The sequence below is a fragment of the Nuphar pumila genome, chromosome 10 (assembly GCF_984573655.1).
Source record: "Nuphar pumila chromosome 10, dmNupPumi1.hap1.1, whole genome shotgun sequence".
In the NCBI taxonomy this organism is placed as follows: Eukaryota; Viridiplantae; Streptophyta; class Magnoliopsida; order Nymphaeales; family Nymphaeaceae; genus Nuphar; species Nuphar pumila.
In genome coordinates, this window is record NC_143258.1 from 1,901,893 (window position 1) to 1,921,279 (window position 19,387).

The 19,387-nt window shown below is 39.4% G+C and overlaps 1 protein-coding gene across 1 annotated transcript; it reads right to left on the reverse strand.

The window, feature by feature from the left end:
- Nucleotides 1-6,220: 6,220 nt before the first annotated feature.
- Nucleotides 6,221-17,801, reverse strand: LOC149823210 (uncharacterized). Its single transcript, XM_090018715.1, has 4 exons — nt 17,683-17,801; nt 17,484-17,652; nt 6,980-7,306; nt 6,221-6,425 (listed from the first exon to the last, which is right to left on the reverse strand). The coding sequence occupies exons 2-4, from the start codon at nt 17,557-17,559 to the stop codon at nt 6,286-6,288; spliced, it is 543 nt and encodes a 180-aa protein (XP_089874841.1). The 5' UTR covers nt 17,560-17,652; nt 17,683-17,801; the 3' UTR covers nt 6,221-6,285.
- Between the last annotated feature and the right edge of the window lie 1,586 nt (nt 17,802-19,387).

A 19,387-nucleotide genomic window follows, 5' to 3' on the forward strand; every position in this document is an offset into this window, starting at 1 on the left:
GATTAGATAGAGAAAACTTTTTTCATGAATTCGTCGCTAAGTAGCGACAGATTAGCGATGAAAAACTCTTATCGCTAAACCGTCGCTACTTAGCGATGGATTAGCGACACCAATTTTTTTGTCGCTAATTCTCAATATAAAAAACATTTTAGCGACGGATTTCGCGAGGGATTTTTCCGTCGCTAATTAGCGACGGAAACATTTTCTCGCGAAGTTCGTCGCTAATTTTTTATTTAAACTGAGCGCGAAATTTTCCCTCTCCCCATTCGAAATTTAAACTGACCTCACTCGATTTAAACCGACTTTGGATACTGAAGCAAGGAAACGAGAGAGAGAGAGAGAGAGAGAGAGAGAGAGAGACTAACCCGGCTTCAGACTCATTGGTCTCGTCGGTGATAAGGAACTCCACGACGCCGAGTCGGAGGCGATAGAAGAGGATGAGAGGGAGCTCGTGATCGGCCATCCTCTTGGGGTGGTTGGAGCGCTCGACCTCCTCGGCACCGAAAGCCGCATTGTAGAAGGCGACGACATCGGCCGGCCTCGGCGCCTGAACCACGAGCTTCGGCCTGAGTGTCGAGAACTTCACAGCGGATTCGTCGTCGTTCTTTGCTCCGCTCCCGTTCTGGTGCTCCCCTCCTTCCTGCGCCATCTCTCACTTTCCCCTTCCCCCGAATGCACGAAATGAAACCCTAGAAATGGAACCACAACGAAGAAGAGGTAAAGCGAATGCATGAAAATGAAGAAGAAAAAAAATACGAACTAAGCAGACGCCGGTTCATAGAGGACGGCGACGCCGGAGAGCACGCTACTTAGCGACGTATTTTTTTTTATTTTTTTTTTAAAATTTAGCAACGGATTAGCGACGGATAATGTCCGTTGCTAATCTATCGCAAATTAGAGACGATAGTAATGACAAATAAGGTTTTCCGCTAATTAGCGAGCAAAAATTTGTGATGAACGTTATCCATCGCTAATCCGTTGGTAAACAGTTTAGCGACGGATTAGCGATGGATAGCGTCCGTCGCTAATCCATGATTTTCTCGTGGTGCACTTGGACACAACCTTCTTTGTGTTAGGTGAAGTCAACCACACAGAGGTCAATTTCTATCCAAAAGTAGATTCAGTTAACCCTAATTAAGTTCATATATATATATATATATATATAGAGAGAGAGAGAGTTAACTTAAAAATGTTAAAAATTATATATATATATATATCCTCCCCGCACCCAAGTTTTTTTAAAATGCTGCATCGCCGCACTCGTACCTGTACACACATCCGCACCTACACCTATGTGACATAGTGTTGAATTCTCCATAGCTCTTTTTTCATGCTATTTTTTGTCCTTTTCTAATGAAAAACGTTTCATTCATTATTCATTCTTTAGTATCAGGCAAGTTTAAAACATTTACTGGATCTAGTTTCAGAAAGTTGAATTTTTTTATCCAAACTTGGGCTTTTAATTGGAGACCCAAATCAAATTCCAGCCAGACCCACTTGGCAAAACTGTATACAGTTCTGGTTCACGTGTGATCCATGCGGTATCCAATCCATTTGCATCACTAGTGCTAATCATAGTGACAAATCTTGCAAGATTTATGAAAATATCATGAGAAATTACCTAAAAGTAAAAAAAATGGCAATTTCTCATGATATTTTTAATTTTCCTGATTTTTTTGTTAGAAACATAAAAATAGTGTTGTGTTTTAAAAGCGATATCTATGTTTTTATTGGCTATTTATTGTAAAAAAAATCATGTGTTTTTTTATTTTTTTATAAATTTTTTTTTTATATTTTTAATTTATTTTTCATTGTCGTGATTTTGCTGAAACAAAAGAGAGATTTATAAATTTTTTTATTTTTTGCAAGTTTATGGCTGCCGAGATTTTGCCAATTTTTACTTTTGTCACTATGGTGCTCATACTACACAAATATAAAATATTCCACTTTCAGGCTCAGTAAGGGCCCATTTAATTTGTTTCAGGCAGAAGGTGACCAATTCTCGAGCTTTTCATGTGAAAACTGTTTTCGAAGAGGAGGGATGCTACTGAATTTCCCTATGAAAAGCTTCTTTTGGTATGAAAAATAAGGGCCCTTGCCCATGGAACACTTGTTTCCCTCATCGCAGGAAGCTGTCTACAAGAAAATCCTACCAAAACTACGATTACCACTGGTTTTATCTAGAAAAAACAGGAAATTAAAGAAAAACACAAGAAATAAGGAACAAAATCGCAAATTGAAGGAATAAGGGAAAACAGAAAAGTTTTCATCCAATTCAACTTCCTAGAGCTTTCTTCCTAAAGAGTTTTGCGCTAATACCAACATGGGTTTAGCTTGTTTGGCAGGAGCAGTTAGTGCACGTCACCTAGTATTGGGACGTTGTAAGTTCGAACCCCAAATGGTATAGTTGTATAACTGGTAGGGGTCTGCATAATTTCAGCTTTCTCTGTCGAAAAAAAAAAAAAGAGTTTCGCGCTAATCTCGGGGCTACGTATCAACTAGGTAAAATGCTCCGTCACCTTGATCAAGGTTGATCGGCGGACCCTCGCTCTAAGGTCTTGGTTGGCTCATTTCATTTGATAGAGTTCATACCCAAGTGAATTTGCACAAATAGGGTTGGATTCTATCATCCTAGTGGTCGGTTTGGCCCCAACCGAACCTGTCACACCTTCAAGTAGCAGGGATCGTCATTTGCTTCTATTTACCCAACAATTACTGATCGATGTCTTTTTCACGTGTGTCTGTAGGGATGGCAGTGGACCGAGGTGGACATGGGGGACAAGGCGGACTAGGGGGACAAGGTCTCCACCCTAGTCCTGTCTCAAAATTCTGCCTTTCATCCTTGCCCCCATCTCTGCACTGGTTTTGATTTTAACTTTCATCCCTGCCTTTCATGTCCTCCATCTTCTTGATTATGATCTATTTAATGTTAGGCCCCACAACACTCAAAGTGTGCAATGTGATTCCACCTTATTTGCCTTTTGTTTTAAGCCCTGTCTTATATATAAAAAAAATCCTTCATTTTCAAGAAAGAGAACATCTTGAAACAAACATCTCTCGGGATGGAACATAGACCTGTTGGGATAAACCACCATGTTGGTGTTATTGTCTGGGTAACGCTCCCCCACCGATGATGCTCCTTTCGTTAAACTCGTACTAAATCAGAAGGAACAGTTACTCAACTGTTTTCATTTTATGCCTATAAAAGGGGGTTTCGTGAGCAACCCTGAAACAAGTGAAACACAGGAAAAATCGTGAGAGAGGGTTTTAGGTTCTTACCTTTTCATACAGTCGATTTTCATCAAGAGTGAATCGGTCCTGCTCACCAACTGCATCTGGCAGCCTGCGCTCGTGGAGGGCCGCAGTCCGACTGAGGAGAAGCCCTTCCTTTCTTTTATCAACCACCACCACCGGTGCGGCTTCTTCTGCTCCAGCCGACCTCCACCACTCACAGCAGCCCGCCAATGCCTGCCTCAGGTATGCAGTTTTTTCCTGTATTTTTGTTCTGTTTAACAAAGTGGTGCTATGTATTTTCTGTCTTTACGCAGGGCCACCACCTTTCAGGGTTGGCGATGGGTTTGCCGGACCAGCGACCCATCAAGACCCTGTTTATTTTATTCATGGGCATAAGATTTGTGTTTCACGCAAAATGTTCAAAGCCCAAAAATAATCACATAAAAATGCTTCCACGTGGCAATCCGGTCAGGTTAGTGAGTCAGGTCAGCGTACCTCAACATGAACCTGACCCGTTTATTAAACGGGTCGGCTGTGGCAAACACGAACCCAACCCATTTATTAAACGGGTAACCCGACACGACATGGTTAACCCGTTTAATAAACGGGTCGGGTCGGGTCAGGTAAATGGGTTGACGGGTTAGCGGGCGAGTTGGTGGATCGGGTTCGGGTAAACGGGTTGGCGGGTCAGGTAAATGGGTTGGAGGGTCGATCGGGTTTGGGTAAACGGATTGACCCGCCGGCCTAACCCATTTATTAAACGGGTCAGCCGGGTTGGCATACCCCTAACACAAACCCGACCCGTTTAATAAACGGGTTAGGCGGGTCAACCCGTTTACAACATGAACCCGTTTAAGCCAAACCCGAACCCGGCTAAGAAGCGGGTTGGCGGGTCGTGTCAGATTTTGCCACCCCTAGGTGCAACTGTATATGACGCCCACGCTTTAAGTGATGAGGCACATGCACCTTAAGACGATGTGCGCTTCCATGCCAAGTAAACATAAAGGTTATATTAAATAAATTCAGGGAGATGGAGGGCGAGAAGAGCTCCTCCGGGAGGGGGGAAGGTGGGAAGGACGACAATTAGAATGGTGGTGGTGGGCAGAATGGGTTCAGTAGATGGTGGTGGAGTTTATGAGGGGATGCCAGTGATGATGGTCAGACAAAATCCGAGAGGGGTGATGTACTAACAGACGGCGAGGATGGTTGGTGGGTATCAGATTCCGGTGCTGGAGATGGGCGTGGCTGCGTCCGGAGGAGGATCCCCCGGGCAGTAGGGCAGGTTTAAAGGGTAATTGGTCGGAAATCTTTAGAGTTATGTTTTTTTTTCCTTTTCTTTTGTTAACCTAGAGGAGAATTTGTACTATAATTTAGGAATATTCATGGAAAGGGTGTATCATTACTACATGTGTAACACCTTCTTTTCTTGTTTTTCAGTTTTTCCTCACATTCTCTCTCTCAATCTAAATGACTGGTGAATGATTATTATTATGGAATGTGTTTACTGATGATATATTCGTCTCCTTCTTTTGTTGGTGTTTTTTGCTTTTTCTTATTTTTCTTACCATACATTTATTTTTTTGAGATTTTGGTGTAGCATAAGAGATGGATTTGATGGGGTTTTTTTTAGGACTTACTATGCCTTAGGGAGCAGAAAATGGTAGATTTTGGAGTTGATGATCTGTAAAAAATTTAGTCGCTTCACTTGGAACATTTGTGAAATGAAATGATTGTTTGGGTATTTCTCTGTTTCTTGTATATATTTTTATTTTATGAGAATTATCCTTATTGATTTTCCGATAAGATAGGAACAACAAGATCTACCTTGCTTTCTTATCTTGTATATATTTTTTAGTTTATTATATAGTTGCATATTTTTTTATCTTGTGCTATTTACTGTTGTAATACTTGCACTTCAACGTCCTGATACTTATGCTTCGCTTCATCGAGACTGTAATGCTTCGCCTCGCCTCCTTTAATAACTTGTCTTTAGAATCCACAAGCCTTTCTTTTCCTTTACTCCACCCTGAGGGCTAAAGATGTGTTGCCATAAATGCATAGAGTTGATTATTAAGAAAAAGGCAAAGATCCAATGCAAATTTCTCAAGCAAGCAGGTTAGCTTCCTTGGATTCCAAGAGTAAAACTCAACCAATTCATCCTTTGTGGCATGTTTGGATATTGAGAATTATGAAATCAGTCTATTCACTTTGGGGTGAATTTTTTAGTCAGGTCTCATTTTCTCTAAGCCTCGAGTTATCTTTTACCTGGCACCATTGAGGAAAATGCTGAACTAAAAGGACTTTAGAAAATCATTGGAATGCCTAGCTCATGAGAAATACAGTCGGCCATGGACATGTACGGTGGGTGGGTGTATCCCTCATGACCATGCATTATACTCTGTCAATGGAATTGTGGGATTTTTGTTTTTCATTTTATGGAGAGGGAAAAGGGAACAATGCCCTAAGAAGAAAACATAGTTGCAGGTGACTTTTGCTTGATCTAAACCGATAGATGTGTTTATCATAGTTTACTCAGTAGATAACGATTATCAATATTTCAAGTAAATATGTGTTTTTCTAAAGAGTGAAAAATCAACGGCTCATATTGTGCTAAATTTTGATGATAGAAGATTTTATTTTTTGGGGGTAAATTTATTCTAATCTAGAGGATGTTCCTTGGCAAATAAACAATTATGGACATGTTTAGATTGGACAAAAAACACCTACAGTATAATTCCCAAGGACAATATCAAGCATAACTGATGGTGCTTAGGCAAGCTGAGTTTGGGAACAAATTCCACACTTTAGATCACGACATATAATGTGAATTTGTGAAGAAAATTGAATCTACAATATAATTCCCCCCCAAAAAAAGGAACTTGAGGTACACCAAAGCTGGGTGCTTTGAGTCCTCTTACAAACCCAAATAGATGCTCGCATTCCTCATTTGTCTAGCTCCTATTTATTCTCTCACAACTTCTGATCATTTACGTATGCGATACTCCAAACAGACTTATTTAATCACATAATTAAATTTAAGCTATATATCAATTATATGGATGCAGGAGCAGCAGCAATGGATGAAAAATGGTCAGCCACAGGACCCGGCGCCACCCCGGAGCTCAGAAGCTCAGCCATGCCCCGGCGAGGGTTCGTCCGCTGGATCTTGCAAAGCTCTGGCAAAAACACACCTGTTAGAGAGAATTGAACACAGTTCGGGTTAGCAACAGGATTAACAAAGAAGCCATGTAATTAATCAGCTAATTCAATGGCTAAAACAGGCTGTTAGGTTTCTAAATTTATGGACTTAGCTGGGTTAGATCCATATGGGCACACTCATAGTGGTCTCACTTTAGTGATTTGCATTGTTATATGCCGATGGGATTGGACCTATTATCCAGTATCTGAACTGGTTCACATCATTTTCTCTATCTGGGGACACAAAATTGATCAATTTCGCTTACCAGGTCGCATAGGAAACTTGGTTGGACAGGGTCCAGTTGCATCTTTTTTTAGATCTAGACCATATCCAGCAACTATCGACACATTTTGCATCATACTATGAAGATTGAGATCCAAACACTCCAAGGGTCAGGATCCATATCCAACTAGCGTCGGCAAAGCCATACGCGGTGTTTTGTCGTGTAGGAACTTGACCTGATCCAGGGTCCAGATCCTCTAATTGACAGAAATACCCCCATAGAATTGCAGGATTCACGGTAATGTTTAACTTTGTTTATCTCACCTTCCCCAGCGGCCAGATTGAAGTAGAGGTCCACAATGTTAGGGCAGTTGCCATAGCACTCTGGAGAGCAGAGCTTGGCAGTGAACTGTGGCTCCAAGAGGGAGTCCGAGGAGATGCCGACTGAGTCGCGGTCGACGCCGCACAACCTCACACACTCATCGGTTTCGATCCACTCAGTCATCTTCTCCACCACCACCTCAGCAGTCCGGCACTGGAACTCGGCAGCACCGTCTCTCAGCACGAACTTCTCGAGCACGCACCGCTTCCCGGACGATGATATCGCAAAGGCGCACACGTCCTGTGGCAGATCCTCACACACAATTGCACCTGAAAAACCATGGCATGATTGTTAAGTTGAGCTTGTGATCACAGGGACAGGGAATCCATATATTGTAGGTCCGGTCATGAATGAATTGCTATAAGCTGGTAAGTGCCTATGTAGCCTTTATGGCAACTAACTCATGGACTCGGACCATCTCGCCCAAGCCTATTGGGTGTCATGTGAAGTTGACAGGTCAATTTCAGATGGGTATGATGTAGAACAGAGAAACCAACCCGGGTCCATTAAAGGTGTGTTTGGGTTTGTGGAATTGGATTCCTATTACATAATAAGTCTTTATTGATGAAATTGGATTCCAATTCCACCCAATCCAACAAAGCCAAACACAAACTAATGCTAATAAAAATTAAAAAGCCAAAACAACTCAAGGCACCACAATGATGATGTGGAACAATAAAAGTTCAGTGTGTTCAAGCATGGGAACCTTACAACTGCTTATTCTTTTCTTCATCAAAAAGAAATCCTCTTCTTTACATCCCAAGAAAACACTACACGTGTGTGTGTGTACGTGTGGATGCATGGCAAACTCACGTTAAACTATCACAAAGTAATTATTAAGAAATTAAAGGCTTTACACATCAAAGATGAAAACATAATTTGTGCTAAATAAGGCATGCTACCGTGGACCTGAAATTCGCACGGCTCAAAAATATTATTCAAGCATTCAAAAATCATGTTTTTTCATTAAAAAAACACGATTCAATAGTCGATCCCTAGCAAATGAATCATGATGAACACATTTGCAAGGATAGATTTGCAAAAACAAATATCGTAAATGCTTAATTTACACTCCAGTTCTCATATTCTAGTGAGATATATATATATATATTGATGCAAACACGCTAAATGGGTTTGTTCAAATTATGACTAAAGATGTGATTTTGCCGATAAAATTTCAATTTCTCTCAACTTTTTTTAAAAACGAGATTTTGCCGATAAAAACGTTTGTCACTATGCTTGATTCACATGCACCTCAGGAACCTTGTTTATCATTTTAGCTTCCTTTTTTTGGCAACCTTGGTCAGGCCTAGCCAACAAGCAAAGTTGCAAACCCACAGTAAAAAAAGAAAAGAAAAAGATAGCAGACAAGTGGAGCACCCGTTGGTATGGTAAGTCGGGATCAGGTGCAATCACATGGCACAAAATTTGAGCATTAAGCACCTGATTGCCCTCCATCAGGCCCTACAACTGACAGGCCCTGTTGCTAAGATGCACGGTGATCAGGTGCTTAATGCACAAATATTTGTGCAATCATATTGCACCTTATCTTTTAACCGGTATGGTTGTATAACTGGTAGGCTAACCCCAGCTTTCTCTGTCGAAAAAAAGAAAATAATGAATAATTTGGAAGATGTAGCGTTTGAAGTAGGTGGCATGGCCCCCATGGACCAATGCTTGGACCCACCTTGAAGTAGGCGCGAGCTTTGGTCGCACCCGCGTTTTGGTATGAAACCAATATGGAGTTCATACCGTATCATGACTCTGACTGGCTGGCCGATATGATTGACTCAAATTTATAGTGACAGAGTTTCAATAGGGAAAATAACGGTAGTTTAAATATGAGACATTAAATTTTTTTGTTTTGTTTTTGTCGCACTTTTACCAATCAAAAGTATAAGTAAAACATAGATACAAAAATATGTATAGAAACGAATATCTATGTACATTTATATGTAGAAAAATAAAAATAGCCCATTTTTTCTTAAATAAGGGATGTAAAAAAACACAGTGCTTACATTAAAAACGATAATATCAAGATAATTTGGAAATAACACGATATGTTTATAGTATGTTGTGGCAAGCATTAATGTTTGGGTTCAAAAATGTGTCAAAAAGAGTATCCTTTAGGTTCTATAGTACAAGAAATGAAGAAGTGGTTCAGCACCTATGTCCCAAAGATTGTCGTTCAGCTTGGCTAAAAAATTGAGCTCAGCGGGTCGAGCTACAAGCCAGCTCGTTTACGTAGCTTGGCTTGTACAGGCTCATTTTACATATTATATATTTTATACATATATTATATATATTATATCTTTAAAATGCATACTATATATGTTTTATAGATGTATTAATAATTATTGCAATATGCAAGTTGTTATAATGTTATCATTAATTATTAATGCATACTTTAAACATTATTTTGTAGGAGGCATATGAGCAACAGATGGTAGAGCGATATGGCGATGACGCTACTCAGCATCCATCATTTGATCCTGCAGCATGGGTGACTGCAGTAGGCTATTCTTTCCGGTGAAGATATACGTCAGATCGTTAAGGACACACTGCGTGACTACTTCCATGAAACCGTCACCGACGTTCTCCGAGATGAGTTCAACAGTTTTTTGCTGAATAGAGGATCTTCGATTGCAGATCCCTGTCTGGTATAATCATATATTCAGATTTTTTACTGCCTTAGAACACATATGAGCATAATCGAATCACATATATAACTTTTTGCCTGCCTGAGAGCACATATGAGCATGATAGAATCACATATAGAGTTTTTTGCCTGCCTTAGAGCACATATGAGCATGCTATAATCACATATAAAGTTTTTTGCCTGCCTTAGAGCACATATGAGCATGATAGAATCACATATAAAGTTTTTTTGACTGCCATAGAACACATATGAGCATGCTATAATCACATATTCAGTTTTTTGACTGCCTTAGAACACATATGACCATGTTATAATCACATATTCAGTTTTTTGACTACTTTAAAACACATATGAGCATGCTAAAATCACATATAAAGTTTTTTTACTGCCTTAGAACATATATCATTCATGATAGAATCACATATAAAGTTTTTTGCTTTGCCTGCCTTAGAGCACATATGAGCATGATAGAATCACATATCGAGTTTTTCTGACTACTTTAGAACACATATGGGCATGCTATAATCACATATTCAATTTTTTGATTGCCTTAGCACACATATGAGCATGATCGAATCACATATATAGTTTTTTGCCTGCCTTAGAGCACATATAAGCATTGTAGAATCACATATAGAGTTTTTCTAGCTGCCTTAGAACAAATATGAGCATGATATAATCGCATATAAAGTTTTTTACTGCCTTAAAACACATATCATTCGTGATAGAATCACATATAGAGTTTTTTTGCCTGCCTTAGAGCACATATGAGCATGATAGAATCGCATATAAAGTTTTTTTACTGCCTTAGAACACATATGAGCACATGATAGAATCACATATAGTGTATAATTTATTTCATAATATTTTGTTTATCAATACTGACTGTTCTTTTCTTGTGTAGGCTGCTAGCGATAATCAGCGTAGCGGAGCTGAAGGGACAGATCAAGGCAATGAACAAGAAGATGCACAAAATCTTGGCGATGATTAGAGAATTGTGTTGAATAAGTTCTATTTTTTTTTTTTGAAATTGTAATTGTTGAATTGTAAATAATTAAACTTGTTAATTTTAAGGTGGAACGATTAGTTGTTGTAGATTCCTTTTATATAAAATTTTATGTGTACTTTGTTTTTTATTTACAGGAAATATAAATTGTATTGTTCTCGATATTTAATTTTCAAATAAATTTTTTTTATTTTTTTTCGTGTTTGCGACGGATTTTTTCGTCGCTATGTAAATAAATCTAGCAATGGCTTAGCGACGGATGCAAATCCGTCGCCAACTGAGGTCGCCATTTAGTATTGGCGGATTGGCGACGGAATATGTCATTCGTTATTCTGTCGCAAGTAGCGACGGAACTGGCGACGGATTTATTCCGTCGCCAGTTAGCGGCGAAAAATTCACGACGTAAGTTGTTTGTCGCCTCTTCGTCGCTAAGCCGGTTAGCGACGGAATATGGTCGTCGCTAATCCACTGCTTTGTTGTGGTGAAAATGAGACTGGGCTAAAAGTGAAGGGCCTACGGTCTGACAATGGAGGGGAGTATGACAGTGCAAAGTTCAAAGCATTTTGTGTGAAGAACAGAATTAAAATGTTTCAAACTGTTTCGAACCAACCACAACAGAACAGAGCTGTTGAGTTGATGAATAGAACTCTCAATGAGCGTGCGAGGAGCATGAGACTTCCCACGGGTTTGCCCAAGGAATTCTGGGCAGATGCTATCAATATTGCAGTGTATCTGATCAAGTGAGGTCCCTTGGTCCCGTTGGATCTGAAACTGCTAGAAGAAGAATGGACGGGAAGAAGGTAAATCTATCTCATTTAAGAATTTTCGGTTATATTTCTTATATACACATTAATTCTGAGAATAGGGATAAGCTAGATGCTAAAGCCCAAAAATGTTATTTCATTAGATATGGTTCTAATTACTTTGGTTATCATTTCTGGGATGAACAAAACCAAAAAGTAATAAGAACTAATGATGTAATGTTTAATGAGAATGTGTTTTACAAAGATAATTCTAGTGTAGAATCAGAGAGGATAGGAAAATATAGAGATATGATGAGAGAGATTGACTTTGAGAAAATCTCAATAAATACCCCTGTTGAGAATTCTGAGACAGTCGAGGTAGACTCTAACACAGAGTCAGTCACTCCTGCACCTAAGTTGAGGAGATTTGTTAGAGTACATAAACTTTTAACTTGGTATTCCCCATCTTACACTATTTAGTGTTGACTGACTCTGGTGAGTCAGAACATTTTTTTGAGACAATGCAGGTGAAAGATTCAGTTAAGTGGGAGTTAGCAATGCAAGATAAAATCAAGTCTTTGCAAAAAAATGAGACTTGGGTGCTAACCAAATTATCGAAGACGAAGAAAGTATTGCTGAACAAATGGGTGTACAGAGTGAAAAATGAGTCTGATGGCAGCAAGAGGTATAAGGCAAGATTGGTAGTCAAGGGATTCTTGCAAAAAGAGGGGATTGACTACACTGAGATATTCTCTCTCATGGTAAAGTTGACTACCATTAGGACAATTCTTGGTATTGTGGCTGTAGAAAACTTGTACCTAGAGCAGTTGGATGTGAAAACTGTTTTTCGTCATGGGGACTTGGAGGAGAAAATTTATATGGTACAGCCAAAAGGGTTCAAGGCTCTGATAAAAGAATACTTGGTGTACAAACTAAAGAAGAGTTTATATAGCCTAAAACAAGCCCCTAGGTAATGGTATAAGAAGTTTGACACATTCATGTGTAATTATGGGTTCAGCAGATTCGAGTTGAATCATTGTTGTTACTACAAGAACTTTGGTGAGTCTTACATTATTTTGCTTTTGTATGTAGATGACATGCTTGTTGCAGGTTCTAGCATGCAAAAAATCAACACACTTAAGTGGCAATTGTCAAAAGAGTTTGAGATGAAGGACTTGGGCCCAGCAAACCAGATTCTTGGTATATGGATCACTCGGGATAGAAAGAAGGGAACTCTAAACCTATCATAAGAAAAATACATTGAAAAGGTATTGCAAAGGTTTAGAGTTCAAGATGCAAAGTCTAGAGGCACCCCGCTAAGAAGTTACTTCAAACTCTTCAAAAAGCAGTCACCAAAGACAGACGAGGAGCGGGAAAAAATGACTAAGGTCCCATATGCCTCAGTCGTTGGCAGTCTCATGTATGCCATGGTGTGCACCAGACCGAACATGCTCATGCGGTGGGTGTTGTGAGCTGTTATATGGCGAATCCCGGACCAGAGCATTGGGAAGCTGTGAAGTGGCTGTTGAGATATCTGAAAGAGACATCAGGTATGGCACTTTATTTCAGTGGGAGAAGTGCAAACTTACAAGGTTTTGTAGATGCAGACCTTGGTAGAGACGTAGACGGACGAAAGAGCACTTCTGGATATGTGTTTACACTTGATAACACCGCGATCAGCTGGATATCAAGACTTCAGAAATGTATTGCTCTCTCAACAACAAAAGTTGAATATATTGCTATTTCCGATGCTGAAAAGGCGATTGGCAAAAAACATGACAGAAGTGTTCTCTTCTGTGACAGTCAGAGTGCTTTGTGTCATGCAAAGAATTCAATATTTCATTCAAGGATAAAGTACATTCAATTGAAGTATCATTACGTTCGAGAGATAATAAATGATGGGATGTTATCATTATAGAAGATCATTGGTGCCAAGAATCCAGCAGACATGTTGACAAAGGGTGTGACTACTGAGAAACTAAGGTTGTGCACTGCCTCAGTTGGACTCCTTCATTGAGCATGAGGGAGGGTTGTCGTTCCAGAGATACAGAGAAGAGTTTGGAAAGACAAGATAGATGGAGGACTTTTTTTGTATAAGTCTCCAAGTGAGAGATTGATGAGTTGTGGAGCCTGATTCAGAGTTTTTGCCCTTGCAGAAAGAAGGGTTCAGGGGCTCTTTCGGTGCATGTTCTCGATCTACCTAGCTTTCTTATCTTGTATATATTTTTTAGCGTATTATATAGTCATATATTTTTTTATCTTGCGCTACTTATTGTTGTGATACTTACACTTCAACGCCTTGCTTCGCTTCGTCGAGACTGTAATGCTTTGCCTTGCCTCCCTTAATAAATTGGTCTTTAGAATCCATAAGCCTTTCTTTTCCTTTACTCCAACGGGAGGGCTAGAGATATGTTGCCACAAATGCATAAAGTTGATTCTTAAGAAAAAGGCAAAGATTCAATGCAAATTTCTCAAGCAAACAGGTTGGCTTCCTTGGATTCCAAGAGTAATTAAAACTCACCCAAGGCATCCTTTGTGGCTTGTTTGGATGTAGAGAATTATGAAATTAGTCTATTCACTTTGGGAGGAATGTTTTAGTCAGGTGTTATTTTCTCTAAGCCTCAAGTTATCTTTTCCCAGGTGGCACCATTGAGAAGAATGTTGAACCAAAAGGACTCCAGAAAATCATTGGGATGCCTAGCCCATGAGAAATACAGTCGGCCATGTACGGTGGGTGTATCCCTCATGACCATGCATTATCAGCTCTATACTCTGTCAATGGAATTGTGGGGTTTTTGTTTTTCATTTTATGGAGAGGGAAAAGGGAACAATGCCCCAAGAAGAAAACATAGTTGCAGGTGACTTTTGCTTGATCTAAACCAATACATGTGTTTAACATAGTTTACTCAGTAGATAACGATTATGAATATTTCAAGTAAATATGTGTTTTTCTGAAGGGTGAAAAATCAACGGCTCATATTCTCCTAAATTTTGTTGATAGAAAATTCTATTTTTTTTGGGTAAATTTATTCGAATCTAGAGCATGTTCCTTGGCAAATAAACAATTATGGACATGTTTAGATTGGACAAAAAACACCTACAGTATAATTCCCAAGGACAATATCAAGCATAACTGATGGTGCTTAGGCAAGCTGAGTTTGGGATCAAATTCCACACTTTAGATCAAGACATATAATGTGAAAGAAAATTGAATCTACAATATAATTCCCCCCCAAAAAAAGGAACTTGAGGTACACCAAAGCTGGGTGCTTTGAGTCCTCTCACAAACTGAACAGATGCTCGCATTCCTCATTTGTCTAGCTCCTATTTATTCTCTCCCAACTTCTGATCATTTATGTATGTGATACTCCAAACAGACTTATTTAATCACATAATTAAATTTAAGCTATGTATATCAATTATATGGATGCAGGAGCAGCAGCAATGGATGAAAAATGGTCAGCCACAGGACCCGGCGCCACCCCGGAGCTCAGAAGCTCAGCCATGCCCCGGCGAGGGTTTGTCCGCTGGATCTTGCAAAGCTCCGGCAAAAACACACCTGTTAGAGAGAATTGAACACAGTTCGGGTTAGCAACAGGATTAACAAAGAAGCCATGTAATTAATCAGCTAATTCAATGGCTAAAACAGGCTGTTAGGTTTCTAAATTTATGGACTTAGCTGGGTTAGATCCATATGGGCACACTCATAGTGGTCTCACTTTAGTGATTTGCATTGTTATATGCCGATGGGATTGGACCTATTATCCAGTACCTGAACTGGTTCACATCATTTTCTCTATCTGGGGACACAAAATGGATCAATTTGGCTTGCAGGTCGCATAGGAAACTTGGTTGGACAGGGTCCAGTTGCGTCTTTTTGTAGATCTAGACCATATCCAGCAACTATCGATACATTTTGCATCATACTATGAAGTTTGAGATCCAAACACTCCAAGGGTCAGGATCCATATCCAACTAGCGCCGGCAAAGCCATACGCTTACACAGGTATGGTTCTGGACCCACCTAAACCAACCCAGAAACGGAGTCATTATAAGACAATGGGGCCTCCCCAGGTCCAGATTGGAATCCGTTTATTGCGGTGTTTTGTCGTGTAGGAACTTGACCTGATCCAGGGTCCAGATCCTCTAATTGACAGAAATACCCCCATAGAATTGCAGGATTCACATTAATGTTTAACTTTGTTCATCTCACCTTCCCCAGCGGCCAGATTGAAGTAGAGGTCCACAATGTTAGGGCAGTTGCCATAGCACTCTGGAGAGCAGAGCTTGGCAGTGAACTGTGGCTCCAAGAGGGAGTCGGACGAGATGCCGACTGAGTCGCGGTCGACGCCGCACAACCTCACACACTCATCGGTTTCGATCCACTCAGTCATCTTCTCCACCACCACCTCAGCAGTCCGGCACTGGAACTCGGTAGCACCGTCTCTCAGCACGAACTTCTCGAGCACGCACCGCTTCCCGGACGATGATATTGCAAAGGCGCACACGTCCTGTGGCAGATCCTCACACACAATTGCACCTGAAAAACCATGGCATGATTGTTAAGTTGAGCTTGTGATCACAGGGACAGGGAATCCATATATTGTAGGTCCGGTCATGAATGAATTGTTATAAGCTGGTTAGTGCCTATGTAGCCTTTATGGCAACTAACTCATGGACTCGGACCATCTCGCCCAAGCCTATTGGGTGTCATGTGAAGTTGACAGGTCAATTTCAGATGGGTATGATGTAGAACAGAGAAACCAACCCGGGTCCATTAAAGGTGTGTTTGGGTTTGTGGAATTGGATTCCTATTACATAATAAGTCTTTATTGATGAAATTGGATTCCAAATTCCACCCAATCCCACAAAGCCAAACACAAACTAATGCTAATAAAAATTAAAAAGCCAAAACAACTCAAGGCACCACAATGATGATGTGGAACAATAAAAGTTCAGTGTGTTCAAGCATGGGAACCTTACAACTGCTTATTCTTTTCTTCATCAAAAATATATCCTCTTCTTTACATCCCAAGAAAACACTACACGTGTGTGTGTGTGCGTGTGGATGCATGACAAACTCACGTTAAACTATCACAAAGTAATTATTAAGAAATTAAAGGCTTTACACATCAAAGATGAAAACATAATTTGTGCTAAATAAGGCATGCTACCGTGGACCTGAAATTCGCACGGCTCAAAAAAATTATTCAAGCATTCAAAAATCATGTTTTTTCATTAAAAAACACGATTCAATAGTCGATCCCTAGCAAATGAATCATGATGAACACATTTGCAAGGATAGATTTGCAAAAACAAATATCGTAAATGCTTAATTTACACTCCAGTTCTCATATTCTAGTGATATATATATATATATATATATTGATGCAAACACGCTAAATGGGTTTGTTCAAATTATGACTAAAGATGTGATCTGCTTGATTTTATAGGGATCAGCTCTTAGAGAGTTAGATTCTAATACATCGGAGGGTTGTTATAAGATTCGAAAAATCAACAGTACAAAATCTTTGTAAATTCTCAAGGCTCCAAATATCTGTTTTTTCATAAAAATACATGGGTGTTGATTTCTAATAATTCAACCATACTGAACACATCTATGGGGTCGGAATTACAAAAAAAAAAATACTGGAAAAACAAAAAAACTTGTTTAGCATGTTTCATTTGCATCACTATATATATATATGGAGAGAGAATCCAAACTAGGATTCATTAACCATTAATCTTTTAGATTCAAGTGTGATTGTTAAACCTATAACTTCAAAAAAGAGTTTCGAATTTGTACACTGTACATTCCAATATTGGGTTTCATTTGGAACCCGTCAAAATCAATAACATGAAAAATTGGAGGACATCTTTCAAAAAAAAAATGGAGGAAAGTTTTTGCGTAGGTGAGGCTACCATTTTCTTCCATCTGCTGCCTAACAATCATGGCATTCATCCCGCACGGACCAATTAATCACAAGCCCAAACAAAAGAGAGAGAGAGAGAGAGAGAGATATGGTGTTATTACATACCAAAGGCAGACTGAAGTGCTAGCGACATCGCCAAAAGAAACACCAATCTGATAGAAGAAGAAGAAGAAGAAGCCATTGGCAAAACCCTGCTTTGTTTGGAAAAAAATAATTGGTTGGGAATTGGAAATATCCTGTCCGGAGAAAGTGGCAAATGCAGAGGTGGTTTTATATATATATATATATAGAGAGAGAGAGAGAGAGAGAGAGAGAGAATCTCTCTGCACTTGAAAAGAAAATATTGGGATGGTGGAAACAACGTGGTGCCTAAATACAAGGCGTGTGTTTGAGTGTCTCACCAACCTACACCTCCCATTTCCTTTCCTCATGAGTCTCTTTATATAGATCTTAATTTCTTTTCTTTTTTATGTTTTTTATTTGTTTTTTCTTTTCTTTTTACGCGTTTAATGGGTCGCTATATTTTAGGTGGGACTGGGTCGTTGGGGTAATGGTTTAGAGATTTAAGAGAGGTGAGCAATGGTGGCGTGTTGGACGGGTTTATGGAGCCTACACGTTAGGCTTTTTCTTCCTTCCTTGCTCTTAATTTCAACAATCTTCTTTCTTCCTCCTATCGTTTTGTATGGTCTTTCTTTATTGGCTTCAACTGAGACGACTTGAATTGTTCAATGCTTTGCCTTCCTGAAGCTTCCGTCCCGTCCCCATCAGTTCGGCTCGCCTTGGCTGGGACCAGCTTGGCTACGTGTGTTTTTCATGTGTTGTGCCCAGGGTTATCAGAAACGTTGCAGGAGAATGGAAAACGCGTTTTCAGGGAAACCATTTTCGAAATGGGAAACGTGTTTCCGAATTAAGCATGTGAAAAAATGAGAGAAAATATTATGGGAAACACATTTTCCAAAACATGGGAAATGTGTTTCCCATACCATGGGATACACGTTTCTCATGTTTTCCCAAGCGTTTTTCAAGTGTTTTCTCAAGCATTTTCCCTTTGTGGGATACATGTTTCTCATGTTTGCTAACTTTTTTTCTTGTTGTTTCTTGCTTTCATAGTGACAAATATCACAAGATTTATGAAAATCTCGAGATAATATCGCGAGAAATTGCATGAAAGTTTAAAACGGAAATTTGTCGAGAGATTTTCAAAATATTGCGAGATTTATGAAAAAAACATAAATACCGTGATTTAAACATGATATTTATGTTTTAAACGGCTATTTATCGTGAAAAAAAAACATGTATTTTTTTATTTTTAAATAATTTTATTAATATTTTCTTATAAAAATTACTTTTTATATTTTTTAATTTTTTTATTGCCAAGATTTTGCCAAAAAATCTAGATTTATGAAAAAATTTCAATTTCTCTCAACTTTTTTTAAAAACGAGATTTTGCCGATAAAAACGTTTGTCACTATGCTTGATTCACATGCACCTCAGGAACCTTGTTTATCATTTTAGCTTCCTTTTTTTGGCAACCTTGGTCAGGCCTAGCCAACAAGCAAAGTTGCAAACCCACAGTAAAAAAAGAAAAGAAAAAGATAGCAGACAAGTGGAGCACCCGTTGGTATGGTGAGTCGGGATCAGGTGCAATCACATGGCACAAAATTTGAGCATTAAGCACCTGATTGCCCTCCATCAGGCCCTACAACTGACAGGCCCTGTTGCTAAGATGCACGGTGATCAGGTGCTTAATGCACAAATATTTGTGCAATCATATTGCACCTTATCTTTTAACCGGTATGGTTGTATAACTGGTAGGCTAACCCCAGCTTTCTCTGTCGAAAAAAAGAAAATAATGAATAATTTGGAAGATGTAGCGTTTGAAGTAGGTGGCATGGCCCCCATGGACCAATGCTTGGACCCACCTTGAAGTAGGCGCGAGCTTTGGTCGCACCCACGTTTTGGTATGAAACCAATATGGAGTTCATACCGTATCATGACTCTGACTGGCT

Bases quoted from the DNA above. Each gene is read 5' to 3' on its own strand.
- LOC149823210 (XM_090018715.1), bottom strand. From the start codon at position 17,559: ATGGCTTCTTCTTCTTCTTCTTCTATCAGATTGGTGTTTCTTTTGGCG. The intron at 7,307-17,483 runs GTATGTAATAAC...ATGGTTTTTCAG, and splicing joins AGCACTTCAGTCTGCCTTTG to GTGCAATTGTGTGTGAGGAT. The intron at 6,426-6,979 runs GTGAGATAAACA...TCTCTCTAACAG, and splicing joins CAATCTGGCCGCTGGGGAAG to GTGTGTTTTTGCCAGAGCTT.